A 16,738-nucleotide genomic window follows, 5' to 3' on the forward strand; every position below is an offset into this window, starting at 1 on the left:
CAGTGCCGTGGTGTGCAGGCAAAACAATGAATACAATAGGAGGAGTTCAGAGGAAGTGCAAAATGACCAAGAGTAACTAGTAAGGGACCTGAGGAAATTAGACTTAAGCTGGACTTTATGTTGGGACCTAGAAATGAAGGAGAAAGAATGGATAGCATTTCTAGAACAACAGGAAGATACAGAGGTAGGAAAGAAAAGACTTTGGGACAGTAGAGAGTGCCGAGAATAAGGACACTAGCCTGGCTGAGGCACAGAGTACTCGTTGGCTAAACAGGCTACAATAGTACAGGATCTGACGAGTCAGGCAAAGCAGCTCTGATTTGACTAGGCAGAAAACTGGAGGCCACCGCAGGTAGAAGAAGGACAGCGCCAACAGGACAGGAGCCACAGAAACAGCATCCGGCACACTATCTTTCAGGGAGCATGCCTTCAGCTGAGAAAGCTATATTGGTGTCAGTGTATTTTAAATATAAAAATTAAAATTGGCCAGACCTGTGGTGGCGCAGTGAATAAGCGTTGACCTGGAACACTGAGGTCACCAGTTCGAAACCTGAGCTTCCCTGGTCAAGGCATATATGGGAGTTGATACTTTTTAATCCTCCCCCGTTCTTCTCTCTCCCTTTCTCTTTCTCTCTCTCTCTCTCTCTCTCTCTCTCTCTCTCTCTCTCTCTCCCCTTCTCCTTTAGAAGAGACACATTAAAGTGCACCCTTCTGCAACTCTAGTGGAAACAGGCAACTTCTGACCCTGGAATAGTTGTTTTTTACCACAATTACTTAATTCTGCCTCTGTTTTTGTTCATGTCCTTTGACTGAGAGTGGTGAAATGAACAAGAAACTGTAAGTGAAAAGACCTGAATTCAGTCCCCACCTTGTTCACTAACTGGCTGTGAAGCCTTTAGAAAAGCTATATACTTGAGCTTAAGATCAGACTAGATCAGTAGTCCTTACTTACAGGCGATGTGACAGCCCTCTTTGAGAATTGAGAACTACGAACCCAATTCACAAAAGAAGGATATGCAAAACACTATACACAATTTCAGGGGATTCACGAGTTCTGGAAATGCATCCGTGAACCCCAAAGGGGGACACCAACCCTGAACTAAGAACTTCTAGCCTAGATAATTTCCTGAGACCATTCCAACTTCAAATGTTATGATTTAGTTAGCCTTACCTAAAAATGGACCTCTCTGTCTCTCTGACAAGTCTGGTCATGTATTTCTTCAAGATAAGGTATGTCGGCCCTGGCCGGTTGGCTCAGCAGTAGAGCGTCGGCATGGCGTGCGGGGGACCCGGGTTCGATCCCCGGCCAGGGCACATAGGAGAGGCGCCCATTTGCTTCTCCACCCCCACCCCCTCCTTCCTCTCTGTCTCTCTCTTCCCCTCCCGCAGCCAAGGCTCCATTGGAGCAGAGATGGCCCGGGCGCTGGAGATGGCTCCTTGGCCTCTGCCCCAGGCGCTAGAGTGGCTCTGGTCGCGGCAGAGTGACGCCCCGGAGGGGCAGAGCATCGCCCCCCTGGTGGGCAGAGCATCGCCCCCTGGTGGGCGTGCCGGGTGGATCCCGGTCGGGCGCATGCGGGAGTCTGTCTGACTGACTGTCTCTCCCCATTTCCAGCTTCAGGGGAAAAAAAAAAGATAAGGTATGTCAAGGATCTATCACAGTGTCTGCTCCTCAATATGCAAGATCCTCTCTAACAATCTTCTATCAGACAGTTCCTAACTATTCAAACCCACAAATCTTTGCTAAATTCCTACATCACTTAAAATGTCTACCACTCATCTGATCCTGGATTATACCATCATTTCCAAACAGCTAAGCACCCAAACATAGAGCACAGACCAGCAGCACCTCTCTCTTATACCAAGTATTATATAACACTCCTTTATAAACTTTAAAAGGATAGTTACAGATGATAACCTACACACATAATTTTAAAAATCCCTTACTGATATTATAAAGGAGGATCAAAAATGGCTAATTCCAAATGAAATATTTATTTCAAAATATAAATTCTCCAAAAAAAAAAATACTACAAAGTAAAAGTTTGCAATTGATGACATGCCTCTAAAAACTCAGCAGCATCTCTTCATTTGAGAAATTGTCAGACTTGGGGCTGAAGATATATAAACAAGTAGAAGACAGCTTTTGAAGGGCTTTATAATCTAGTTGGATTTAAACTATACTGTATGTTTTTGGTCATTCATGTTGCTATATACACTTAAATGTTTTATACATGTTTGCCTTAAGCCTCGGAGGTAGGGAAATGTCTTCTACTTAATCTTCATAGTATAGAGACACATACATGCACACACACACACACAGTAGGCAAGGCTCAAAGAACATTCAGGTGAAGAGAGATCAGACAGATCATTTAGTCCAGAGGTTTTCAAATTCTTTCTGGTGGTGGTGCGGGTCATGCAATTGATTACATTTTTATTATGAACATGAAAATACAAGTATAGATAAAAACAAAAAGCAGAGCTGCTTTGGTGGGGGAGACTGTGACAGCCCCTGAAGGGACTCCTTGGAATCTCTAGTTCAGCTGATTATTTTAACCACTGATATTGCCTGATCCCCTATTCCACAGAGAAGCAAATAAGGGACAGTGTAAATCATAACTGAGGCCCATCCCCGAGTCTCGTGCTATTTCAAGCTCACCAGTCAGCCTCTGCCCAGATATGCCTATCATCTTTAAAATCCTTCCTTGTTAAAAGTTCTCCAGGGTTATACTCATGTGTATTGATCAATTCCTTTAAAAATAAGATTTGGAGGCCCTGACTAGTTGGCTCAGTGGTACAGAGTCGGACCGGCATGTGGATGTGCTGGATTTGATTCCTGGTCTGGGCACACAGGAGAAGCGATCATCTGCTTCTCCACCCTTCCCCTTCTCTCTCTCTCTCTCTCTCTCTCTCTCTCTCTCTCTCCCTTCCTCAGCCATGGCTCTATTGGTTCAAGTGCATCATCCCTAAGCACTGAGGATGGCTCAGTGGAGCTGCTGCCTCAGGCACTAAAAATATGTAGCTCAGTTGTGAGCATAGCCCCAGATGGGGGGCTGCCGGGTGGACCCCAGTCAGGATGCATGTGGGAGTCTATCTCCTCTCCTCTCACTTGGAAAAAGAATGAATGAATGGATGGATGGATGAATGAATGAATTGGACACCTATTTTGAATAAGTTCTGAGCCCTTAACACAAAGATGAGTAAAACATGGCCTGCATTATTTGTATGCATATACATGTGTACATAATATAGGAAGGGGCAGGGACATCAGTTCCCAATGTATAAGATGGAATGTGATAAATCCTGTAAGAGAAACAAGAATAAATTGCTAAAGATATTCAAAAGGGAGGGACTGCGTCCAGTTTAGGGAGGAAAGAAAGATAAGGGAGAGGGTAGAACTATCCAGAGAGGCTTCACAAAGAAACAGCATTTGAGGTGGCTGTGAAGGGTGCCTATGCTTTCAAAAGGAGAAGGCAGAGACTGGGAAACAAAGTCCTATCAGAGGTCACAAATGGATGAGCAGGCGAATGTGGCAGAACAGTGCAGGACCTGTAGGGAGAAGCAGCGGTAGTGTAGCAGATGCTTTAATGCTCTCTGTGTAAAGTGCTGCTCCAGTCTTATGATCCAAAGCAAGGGGGAAATTGAATTACTTCAGAGTCAACTTTACTAGATTACAACTATACTCTTAGAGACACATGCATATGACAACTTGTTGACTCAAGATCAAACTTCCTGCTATTGTATTAAGGGAAAATGAATTGTTCCTCCTGGGTGGGAAATGGACTGGGGTTTTTACCCTCAGAACCTCTGGGGTCTACTCTCAGTATCAGCTATTAAGTGTGACTTTGAACAAGTTGTATGACCTCTCACTGAAAAGCTCTGTATCAGCGGCACCATACGTAAAGCAGGAATACCACTTGTAGTAGCTCCTTCATTTTACCCAGCTTAAATTCCATGGGCAAAAATAATCAGTCCCTGGAATATACTCTCAACACTCTTGCCTCTCTCTCTCACTTTGTTGTGCTTACTTGGCTAACCCAGCACTTGGTTAAGCCCAGTTCTCTAATCGGCACCTGTGTCCACAACTGAATTTGGCTGGAGAAAAATCTGACTGTGCTAAATGTCTCCGTTTAAGTCCGTGATTGTTTCAAGTGGGTCATAAGGCACTGCACTGGTCCATGCACACTGGGCCACTCTCCAGAGTTTCAGGCCTTCTTCTCTCTCCTCAGACCACCAATACTCCCCCCCCCTCCATCCTCATTCTCAGCTGCCAATCTGGCTTACCATTTTGATGAGAAAACTGAAAAAAGTATTAAGAGAACTTATACAGACTTCCACCACCCATTATTCCTTCTACCCACCTACATACTAGCATATGCTGGTTACATGCATTTTGCACTCATGAGACAACAAATGAACTGGTAATGTTCCCAGGTAAGTCCAACCCCTTCGACCTCATGCATGGTGCCTTGTCTATACAATAAAAACTTGGAGGTGCTTCTCTACAGATTCCTCCCTGGCTCCCTGTCTCATTAATTTTCCTTGCTCTGATGAATTGTTCCCATCAGCATTATAATGCACTATTATTTCTTTCATCTTAAAAACCATTCCCTAGCCCTGGCTGGTTGGCTCAGTGGTAGAGTGCTGGCCTGACGTGTTGATATTCTGGATTCGATTCCCAGTCAGGACACACAGGAAAAATGACCATCTGCTTCTCCACCCCTCCTCCTCCTCCTCCATCTCCCCACCCCCTCCCGCAGCCATGGCTTCATTGGTTTAAGTGTATCGGCCCTGGGTGCTGAGGATGGTTCTGTGGAGCCCCCACCTCAGGCACTAAAATAGCTCACTTGTGAGTATGGTCCCAGATGAGCAGAGCATCAGCCCCAGATGGGGGTTGCCAGATGGATCCTAACCTGGATGCATGCAGGAGTCTGTCTCTCTATCTCCCCTACTCTCACTTGGAAAAGAAGGAAAAGAAAACAAAACATCTCCTAAGAGCTGAAGAAGACCAAAATGGGAAGAAGCAAGCTGATATATCCTGACAGGGAGTTGTTGGTGAACCACTGAATTTTGTAAGAAGGTAGTAACATCACCAAATATGTTTTATAAAGATCAGTCTGAGAGCAAAACAATAAAAACAAAAAACCCAACACCAAAATAAAAACGAAAAATGCCACCATTCCTTCTCTTGTACCTTCATCTCTAGCTACAGCCCCATTTCTTCTCCTCTTTAGGTATACTTAAAAGATGTCTATGACGTTTCCCAGTTCTCTCCTAATTTCTCTCAAACCCACTACACTCAGGCTTTTGTCCCCTGCCTCTCCACAAAATTGCCAAAATCAAAATCAGCAATGATGGCCATGCTATTAGATCCCAAGGTCAATTCAAGCTCAGTCCTCATTTCCCCTGACCCACCAGCATACTTTAACACTGTTGATCCCTCTTTTCCAGCTTGAAACTTCTTCACTTAGCTTCCAAGAAACCAGGTTTTCTTCCTCCTTCCCTGGCATTCCTTCTCAATTTCCTTTACTGCTTCTGCCTCAATTCCTTTACCTCTAAAGGCTGTAGTGTTGAGGTCTTGAGCCTCTTCTCTTCGTTACCTACACTCACTCCCATGGTGCTCCCATTGAGTCTCACAGCTAGTTTTAAGTAGCACATATATGGTGATGGCTTCCTAATTTCTCTCCCTAGCCTGGAGGTCTCCCTTAAGCACCAGATTTGTATATCCAACTGTTTCTCCAACAGATCCATTTAGATAATCAGTTAAGTACCGCAAAATTACTATCTTCAAAACTGAGTCACTGATCATCCTTCACAAACATTTTCTACCCAGTCTTGCCCATTTCTGTAAATTACAGTCACTTTAATCAAAAACCTTAGGTTCGCTCTTTCACTCCCCTCTCTCATAAATCCCATACCTAGTTCATCAGCAAATCCTACTGGCGGCTCTACTTACAAACCAGATATCAAATTTGATATCTTACCACCTCCACTGCCACCATCCTGGCTCAAGCCACTAACTACCATCACTATCATCTCTTACCTGGATAAATGCAATATCTAACTTGATCTCCCTGCTCCTATCTTTATAATAAACTCTAAACTCAGCAGCCAGGGTGTTTCAGTTAAAATGTAAGTTGGAGTATGCCATTACTCTGCTTAAAACTTTTCAAAGAATGCTCATTTGACTCACTCAAGAAGAAAAACTAGTCTTTACTATGAACTATGACACTACAGAACTCTCCCCTAGCTCTGAAGTGTCTGACTTCAACTCCTCCTGTACTTTCCCCTGGTTCATCCTGCTATAATCACTTTTTCCTAGCTGCTTCTGGAACATACCAAGCATGATCCTGCCTCAGGGTTTTTGTACATGCTGTTCTTTCTACCTGGAACGTTCCTCCAAAATACCTATACAGCTTATGTTTTTCACCTCCTTTCTGCCTTTACTCAAACATCACCTTCTCAGTGAGGCCTTTTTCAGCCGCTCCCTCTAAAATTGCACCCTGACATTCCAACCATTTCCTCACTTTATTTTTCTCCTTAGCACTTATATGCTTTATTTCTCATGCTCACTATCAATGACCCCATTAGAACAAAAACTCGAGGCAGAGTTCATTGTTTGCTGCTGAATATTCAGCAACTATAACAGTATATCCATGTGTTAGCTGTTCAATAAATTTGTAGACTAAAATAAGAACAGCCCTGGCCAGACAGCTTGGTTGGTTAGAGCATCATCCCGAAGCGCAGAGGTTGCTGGTTCGATTCCTGGTCAGGGCACATACAGGAACAGATTGATGTTCCTGTCTGTCTGTCTGTCTCTTTCTCTCCCTGCCCCTCCTTCTCTCGCTAAAATCAATCACTATTTAAAAAAAAGAAATAAGAACATATATAAAATTGTTCTGAAATTATAAAGTAAGAATGTATGCAAGACAATACCCTAAAACATAATCAACCTTCCTTATCTTAAAAAAAAAAAAAAAAAAGTTGGCCCTGGCTCACTGGCTCAGCAGTAGAGCGTCGGCCTGGTGTGTGGATGTCCCAGGTTCAATTCCAGGTCAGGGCACACAGGAGTAGCGACTATCTGCTTCTTCACCCTTCCCCCTTCTCTCTCTCTCTCTCTCTCTCTCTCTCTCTCTCTCTCTCTTTTCTCTTCTATTCTCTCTTTCTCTCTCTCTCTCTCTCCCCCTGCCTCCCACAGCCATGGCTCTGTTGGAGTAAGTTGGCCCCAGGTGCTGAGGACGATTCCATGACCTCCACTTCAGGCACTAAAATAGCTCAGTTGCCGAGCAACAGAGTAACGGCCCAAGACGGGCAGAGCATTGCCCCACAGGGGGCCTGCCGAGTGGATCCCAGTTGGGGATCATGTGCAAGTCTGTCTCCCTGTATTCTCACTTCTCATTTAGGAAAAAAAAGTCATTTCTCCATGCCAACACTCTAGGAAATAGTATACTTAGAAAATAATATAGTCTTAAAATCCCTGGTACTTAAAGTAAATATGAACATATTTTTAGTTGCTTAATAAAAAATGTTAAAATGAAACTGTTTCACAGAGGGAAAAGATTGGTATTATAAAAGCTTGAGGGCTATACAGTTTGCAATATGTGCTTTTTAATGGTTGTCTTTCACAACAGTATGTTGTTCTTCCATGTATGAAGTGTAACACTACTGTGCTATCATTGATAGGACATGAACACTGAGTTGTGCTTCCTTGGAATGAAGTAATGCATATATTTCTACAGCAACTGAAAAAGGGCAGGACATTATCTTCAGTCATGGAGTAGATGATTGTTTGTGTTGATGTTTCCCATCCCATAAAGAAAGCATATTAATAACCACTTACTGAGCATCTACTATGCACTAGGCACTGTGCTCAATCCTTCAGATCTGTTCATCATTTAGTTCTTCAGGAAATCCCTTTAAGGTATTATCCTCATTGTATTGCTGATGTAACAGTCTCAGAAAGATATAATTTGCCCAAGGTAACATAGCTATGTAGGGATTTTTGACCCAGGTCTATCTGATTTTAAAGTCCACACTTTCAGCCACATTGTCTGTGACCCTGATCATACTGTATAATCGAAATTGGTGAGTGACACTCTCTGTCTATAAAGAAATCATGGCAACAATTTTGAGCACTAGTCTGCCCTCCATACTAATGTATTTTTTAATAGGAATAAAAGTCATTTCAATGTCTAGTAAAGTCCTTGAAGTTTTAGTGAAAAACCTAATGCAATTTTATTTTTTTGTTTGTTTGTTTTGAGGCCAAGTTTAATGATAACTATTTCATTCCAGTTACTTCAAATGCTATGACATAGTTAGGCTAAACACAAAAAGCATTAGTGATACATTAAGCTCTAGTATACAAAAGAAAGATATGCTGCATATTGATTAAAGTCTGAATTTAAAAGAAGAAATCATCCCAGAAGCATGTGACAGACATATGATCAATTTAAGAATGAAAGAGAAAAACTAATAAACTAAATTCATACAAGGCCAAGACAATTTTTTCAGAAATATTAGAAAATGGACTGAACCAAACAAGGATCCATGCATCCACCAAGTTGAAACACACAGTAAGGACAAATTAATCTGTCCTTGACATAAAACTTTATAAAAATGTAAAAATATATAAAAATTTGAAAATCATGATTAACTATGAAAGTACTACTTTAAGAAATCACATTTTCAAGTCACATATTTAAAAGTAATCTAAGTAACAAAGAGATAATTTGCCTTCTGAAAAGGATTAGCTATATCTAGTAAATAATAAGTCAGAAAATAATTATAAAAGTTTCAAGAGATTAAACAGATAACCAAACCTGTTGCACTTTAAAAGACCTTATTTCTACATAGATGTTACACCACCAAGGACTTTTGTAAAGGGTGGAGTGCTTTTTTAAAAATCCTATTTTCTTTCACACATTATTAAAAAGTTCCAAATGATTTTAAAATATACGGTAGAAAGCTCAAATACTATGTTTTTAAAAAAAGAGTGGCTACATTTGGTTACTAAAAATCAAACTTTACAGGAGCTGTATCACAGTGTAATTAATTTTACATTAATTAATAAAACTTATAACTTAATATTTTAAGAAAACAAAAGGCATTAAGTATAGCTAGAGGAATTTTTACTATCAGTCTACAAGACTGATCATGTGAAATACACTGCAGTCTGCCCCTTGTAAGTCTCATCTGACTCAGATTGGAAGACCAATCTAATCAATACGAAATAGCTTGGACAATCAAACTTTTAACCTGTTATTACAATAAATAAATTTGAAAATTATAGTAAATACATTTATTTATTGTGATAATAAATTATAATAAAGACACCTGAAAACTGAAAAACAAAGCCCAACCTAGGGTGAATAATATAGATGTCCTATACCAACACATTGCACCTGTGCCTAGCTATTTTTGACTAGCAGTATCTCACAACTATAACTGATCTTTGGGTGCTTCTTAAGATTGACCACACCCGTTGACTTTATCACCTGCGGAGGTATTAACTGCTGGAGTCGCCATCCTGCCAGTCGTTTCCCAGCTTTTCCCAGCAAAGAAAGCACTTCAGCTGCCATGTTGAAGATGATCTTTCCTGAACAAGTTCCCTCCCATGCCTTTAAGGACATCCCCAGTGTGCATCAGATAATAGTTTTTTCTAGGTCACTGAATGGTATAATTGGGATCCTATCTGTAAGTGTTGAAATGAGGAGATCTAGGAGACAGTGCTGCTGCCTATACACTTCACATACACTGTGTGTACCTATTTCCTCATTTCAGTAATCACAACATGATTTGTAAATACGCAACTCTCTAAAGGCAGGAGTTAACTATATGTAATTTAATCTAAAGCTTATACTTAAGGAATTTGAGGATAGATCATGATAGAAGTGGTACCTACTGACAAAGTTTGATGTTACAATCCAACTTTATTAGATATCATGAAAGGGAGAAAACTAAATTTGGGGAGTTATGTGTTTGGAGAGAAATATAAAAAGTTTTGTGCTATAGACAGGGAACCAATAGTACAGTGATGATTTCAATGTTCAGCAGCTGCTGCCAAAAAGAGTAAGTGCAACAGGCTCCTGCAGACAAAATCTTGCTGCTAAATTAAGACAGACTATCACATCATGATGCAGACTCTAAAACTGTCTGTCAACTCTTCAATTTATCAGGTATTTTTCTCTATGAGAACACAGTTGTGATTTTAACATAAGCTAACCAAAAATAATTGAGTTACAGAACTTAACCTTAAAATTAACTCACTGTTATAATAAATGTGTTTTGTCCCAGTGATGAATAATATGGTAGGGTAGTCCCCCTTATCTGCGGTTTCGCCTTCTGCAGTTTCAGTTACCCACGGTCAACTGTGGTCTGAAAATATTAAATGGAAAATTCTAGAAATAAACAATTCACAAGTTTTTCATTTGTACCATTCTGAGTAGCATAATGAAATCTCCCACCTTCTCGCTCCATGCTTCCCAGGATGTGAATCATTCCTTTGTTCATCGTATTCAAGCTGCATATGTTCCCACCCCTAGTTAGTCACCTAGTAGCCACCTCAGTTATCAGAACAATCTCAGTCTCACAGTGTCTGTGTTGGAGTCACACTTATTTTGTTATTATAACTGTTCTGTTTTATTCTTATTGTTGTGAATCTCTTACTGTGTCTAACTGATAAACTTTATCATTGGTATGCATGTATACAGAAAATCAAGTGTCCGTCTCTACAGGGTCCGGTACTCTCTGCAAGTTTCACACGACCCCTGCAGAACTGGGAACGTATCCCCACAGATAAGGTGGGACTACTCCACAGACTATACTATCTCCTGCCAAATTATCACTTTATCTAATTATTATAATACAATAATTCAACTGTGGGCTGCCAATCATGAGTGCATTTTTTTTTAATCTGTCACTAGTAGTGACACTTCCCACAGTAATTATCTTTGCGTTGCAGGGAGAATTTATGCAACTATACCTTTTTGCCACATGACCTATCCCTTATATTTGCTAGAGGAGGAACCAGTTTAATAGCTGAGCTCCTTGTTAATGTTTCCCGGTCTTTCATACTGTTAAAAATCATAAAAAAAAAAAAATCATACAACCAGGTATTCTTAAACCGTTTCTTACAAAATGACCTAATAAGTCACTAATAAGTCAGCTACCTGGCCAACATAATATAAAATTGTATCATGGTTTAAAAAAAACAAAAAACAAAAAAAAAGCTCACTCTGCTTTTCAGTATTAACCCTTGGAGTAGTGAACTTTTTCATTTTTTTTAAATGAAATTAGTTATAGTTACAGTTTTATTAACTTAAAATCATGTTTGTTTGATAACCAATTTATGGAAAGAAGAACATACATTTGCATTTTTTAAATGCTGCCTTACACATTTTTAAAATAAATTGATCCTACTCTGGATGGTCAGGAGGCATGAGGTTATACATGAACGTTCCTTCTACTCCAAGGGTTAAATACACCTTGTAGAGATAAGACTAATAAGAAGACTCGAAGGTTGATAAATGTGTTGAAGATAATAATCTTATGGCCATGCAATTAACCCTCAAATATCAGCACTAATAAAAAGAGAAGAACACAGATATTTCAAAGGCAGCAGATAAGTCAAAATATATTATTTTGTACTTTTATTCTTAACATTTCATTAGGGGTGTGCCTAATGTTTCAGAAACCAAAGAATTATGTTTTTAAATTTATTGGAATGAGAGCATTTTTAGCTGAAGAAGAAAGCCACATGAAGCCGAATATAATAAGTGATGGAAAAGGGCTCCCAGAGTTAGTATCTACAGGTTACTGATGGGGAGGTGACTTTCCATTGTCTTCTCTCTCTTCACTTTCATTTGTTTACTTGGCCTAGGTATGCTTCACTAAATTTAAGTTAGACAAGAGAGATAAAAGAATTACAATATTTTTCCCTCCATAAGACGCACTCCCCCTCCTAAAAAAAGTGGATGGGGAAATGCCCCTGCATCTTATGGAGCGAAAATACAGTATTTTATTAAATATTTTAACACACCATTTGGTTCAGAATATCTTTTTTCTTATTTTCCTCCTTAAAACTCTAGGTGTGTCTTATGGTCAAGTACATCTTATGGAGAAAAAACTACAGTAGGCATTTCTATTCTGAAGTATATTTGGGGATAGCAAAGGCAAAGCTATGCTAATGGTGTTTCTCAAGTGTTACAGATACAGATACTCCACAGTGGCTTTTAAGTCCTGTAAACATTTATCAACTGATCAGATATTCCTGATAATACTTCTGCTAAATCTTACTCCTCACCTTTGTAGTTTTTTTTATACATCCCGATGGGCTGCAGGCCAACCACTATAAATGTGTGTGTGTGTGTGTGTGTGTGTGTGTGTGTGTGTGTGTGTGTGTGTGTGTGTGTGGAGAGGACGAGACATAGAAAGAGAGAAAGAGAGCAAGCATGAGGAAGTAAGCAGAATCTCTGTGGGTAAATAACTTTGGAAGCCTGAATACTATGGCCTTCATAAAGACACCATCGTCCCTTTCCCAAAGGAAAGGCTAGCCTTATTGATACTATGCCCCCTCTGTCAATCATGGGGTAGCATGCTGCCTAAGTAGCTGAATTCAGAAGCAGCTAATTCTGGCCTGCTGATAAAAATATTTGGACATGTTTAAGATTTTTCTGGACCTGGCCAGTTGGCTCAGTGGTAGAACATAAAAGTCCAATGTGTGGATGTCCTGGGTTCAATTCCTGGTCAGGACGCACAGGAGAAGTGACCATCTGCTTCTCCACTCCTCCTCCTTCCCCTTCTCTCTCACTCTCTCTTCCCCTCTCACAATGGCTCCACTGGTTAGAGCACAGGGCGTTGAGGATGGCTCCGTGGAGCCTCTGCCTTGGATGTCTGCCTCGGGCGCTAAGGATAGATCGGCTGTGAGCATGGCCCCAATGGGCAGAGCATCAGCCCCAGGCAAGAGTTTCCTGGTGGATCTGGGTTGGGGCTCAAGTGGGAGTCTCTCTTTCTCTCTCTCCCTTCCTCTCACTTGGAAAAAAAGAAAAAAATAAAGATTTTTCTAATGCAGGCTAATCACTAGACTTTAACGCTCAGGGATACAAGAACATTAAGTCTTTCAAATTTCTTTACTTGGAATTCAGGATTAGTTATGAGCACATATAAACTACTATTATAATGAAAGAAATTCTCAGAAGACCAGACATATGAGAGAAGGCAGCATTGTATACAGTTTGGGTCCCGGTTCAGTAGCTTGCTGAGCTTTAAGACCTGAAACAAATTAAATGACTCCTAGTCTGTTTCCTCATCTGTAAAATGAGAAAGTTGGATTAAGATTTTAAGATATCAAAGACCAGTAAAAAAAATTACAAAGAAAGGAGGATGGTGAGGGGAATAACATAGCTATCAAGTTTATGCCAGGTATGAGCATTTAAAAACAAAAAAACCCAAAAAACCTACCACTTACTATCACAATCATTTCATAAAATAGAGAACATGTTTAAATCCCCCAAATTAGAAGAATATGTTTTATAATAAGCAATTCTTTAAACAGAAACAAATTAGCTTTAAAACACTCATGCCTATTATCCTATTTTCCTCACTTCACCATGGACCACTGAAACCTCTCCACTCACCAGCACTGATCAAAAACTCAATGCTTGGGAACTACTAGACCAGGCAATTTTCAAGGTCCAAGACTCAAACACTATGAATCTAATTTTAGGTGCTCTGTTGTATTTCTCTTACTCTATATTATTCTTTAGAATAGATGCCTCCATGAAGCACAGTACTAATACTTAAATATTTGAAGATCATAGATATATTTAAGCCTCACCAGGTGGTGACACAGTAGATAAAGCATTGACCTGGGACACAGAAGACCCAGGTTCGAAACCCCAAGGTTGCCGTCTTGAGCGCGGGCTCACCAGCTTGAGTGCGGGATTATAGACATGACCCCATAGTCGCTGGCTTGAGCCCAAGGTCGCTGGCTTGAGCAAAGGGTCACTGGCTCTGCTGAGGTCCCCAGGTCAAGGCACATAGGAGAAACAATCAATGAACAACTAAGGTGCCACAACAGAGAACTGATGCTTCTCATCTCTCTCCCTTCCTATCTGTCTGTCCCTATCTGTCCCTCTCTCTGTCTCTGTCTCCCACTAAAAAAATTAAAATAAAAAAATAAATATATTTAAAATCAGTTCAAGAAATAGTAACCAGAATTAGTTTCAACTTATCACGGGAAAGTGTACACTACTGCAGATTTAATATCATCAATAATAATGAACCATTCACTGGACACTTATTATTAAGCCCATTTTACAAATGAGCAAATTGAGACAAAGGGATGCTAAATGCCTTGTCAAAGACACACACAACCTATAAGCCTCAGTAAATTGGAACACCAATCTGCAACTCCATTTTTGAAGTATTATTCAAAGAAAATGATTTTATATAGATTTTAATTATCACTTCCCTTTTATAAACGAGTGATAGTTTAAATCTTAGGAGTTGCACAGGGTAAAGACTTTTCCTATTACTTTTCCAAATACTGCCTCTTTTTCTTAACTTAAACATAAATATTGGCAAGGTTTGTCCAGTATAAAAAGAGTCAATATGCATGTTATTATGGACAGCTAATTTTCTCCAAAAGCTGATAAAATTACAAGTTTAGAATTTTTAAAGGATGAATACTTACAGATTTCCTCTTTTTCTCTTAAGAACACGTAAATCTTTTGTGATTTCAATCTGCAACAGGAGACAATATTTATGGGTACAATAATGACATTTAAAAAGAACCCCTTTTAAAACAAACAAACTCAAGCGCTGTTTCATATTTCCTGTGTACCTTATGTCATGATGAGCCATGTACCAAAGGAAAAGCAAGACATTACTCGAGCGAGATGAGTGTCTAACCAGAAGTTTTGTTATTAGGATCTCTGGAAAGTATCTGAGCCTGACTCTTAATAAAAATCTATGGGAAAATGAGAAGGTTAAAAAATAATTGGAGGAACTAATAGATGTTTTTCCAAAGAAGACATACAGATAGCAAAAAGGTACACAAAACATCACTAACCACCAAGAAAATGCAAATCAAAACCACAATGAGACAGCACCTCACACTTGTTATAATAACTGTTGTCAAAAAGACAAAAGATATTAAATGTTGGCAAAGATCAGGAGAAACGGGAAGGGAATCGTTGTGTGCTGTTGCTGGGAATGTAAATTGGCGCAGCCACTACGAAAAAGAGTGTGAAGATTCCTCAAAATACTAAAAATAGATCAACCGAAGGATTCAGCAATCCCTCTTCTGGGTATATATCCAAAGGAAATGAAAACTGTATATTAAAAAAAAAGATATCTGCACTCCCATGCTCGTTGCAGCATTTTTTCACAATAACCAATATATGAGAACAAACCTAAGAGTCTGCCAACAGATGACTGGATAAAGAAAATGTGGCATAAATATACAATGGAATATTATTCATAAATGAGAAAGAAGGAAATGTTGCCATTTGTGACAACATGGATGGACTTTCAGGGCACTATACTTACAGTGGAATGAGGCAGACAAATCTTGTATGATACCGCTTATATGTGGAATCTTAAAAAGCCGAAGGCACAAAAAGAGAACAGAATGGCAGTGAGCTTTTGGTTGTTCCCATGTCCTGGCCACTGTGAACAGTGCTGCAATGAACATGGGGCTGCATGTGTCTTTACGTATCAATGTCTCTGAGTTTTTGGGGTATATACCCAGTAGAGGGATTGCTGGGTCATAAGGTAGTTCTATTTTTAGTTTTTTGAGGAACCACCATACTTTCTTCCATAATGGTTGTACTACTTTACATTCCCACCAACAAAAAGCCCGTCAATAGATGACTGGATAAAGAAAATGTGGCACATAAACACTATGGAATACTACTCAGCCATAAGAAATGATGACATCGGATCATTTACAGCAAAATGGTGGGATCTTGATAACATTATACAAAGTAAAATAAGTAAATCAGAAAAAAACAAGAACTGCATTATTCCATACATAGGTGGGACATAAAAGTGAAACTAAGAGACATTGATAAGAGTGTGGTGGTTACGGGGGGAGGGGGGAGAGGGAGAGGGAAAAGGGGAGGGGGAGGGGCACAAAGAAAACTAGAAAGAAGGTGACAGAGGACAATCTGACTTTGGGTGATGGGTATGCAACATAATTGAACAACAAGATAACCTGGACTTGTTGTCTTTGAATATATGTATCCTAATTTATTGATGTTGCCCCATTAAAAATAAAATTATTAAAAAAAAATAAAAATTAAATTAAAAAAATTAAAAAAAAAAGAATGGCAGTGAGCAGGCACAAGTGGTTAGGGGAAAACAAAGACATCTTTTTAAAGGGGACAAATTTGCAACTAGAAGATGGATAAGTTACGGAGATCTAATATAGCACAGTAGTTGCAGTCAATAATGCCATGTTCTGTTCATCAAAACTGCTAAGAGACTAGATCGTAAATGTCCTCAACACAAAAAAGAAATGATAGTTATCTGACATGGAGGTGTTGGCTAAAGTTATGGTGGTCATCATATTACAAGATATAAATGACACACACACAGAAAAAGATATAAATGTATCAGAGGCACAGTGTATACCTTAAACTTACACAATGTTATGTCAATTATATCTCAATAAAAATTACAAAGAAAATGCAAGGAGTTGTAGTCATATTCTTAACAGTTTTATTTGTGCCTCTTATTC

The 16,738-nt window shown here is 39.5% G+C and overlaps 1 protein-coding gene across 2 annotated transcripts in view; it reads right to left on the reverse strand.

Moving 5' to 3' along the window:
* ACSL4 (acyl-CoA synthetase long chain family member 4) overlaps positions 1-16,738 on the reverse strand; it is a 237,783-nt gene that overhangs the window by 42,479 nt on the left and 178,566 nt on the right. For both annotated transcript variants that reach the window (XM_066356064.1, XM_066356067.1), the window contains exon 2: positions 14,690-14,739. In XM_066356064.1, coding sequence (XP_066212161.1) covers positions 14,690-14,739 — 50 coding nt within the window. The remainder of the gene's footprint in view (positions 1-14,689; positions 14,740-16,738) is intronic.

Source organism: Saccopteryx leptura, chromosome X (genome assembly GCF_036850995.1).
Source record: "Saccopteryx leptura isolate mSacLep1 chromosome X, mSacLep1_pri_phased_curated, whole genome shotgun sequence".
Classification (NCBI taxonomy): Eukaryota; Metazoa; Chordata; class Mammalia; order Chiroptera; family Emballonuridae; genus Saccopteryx; species Saccopteryx leptura.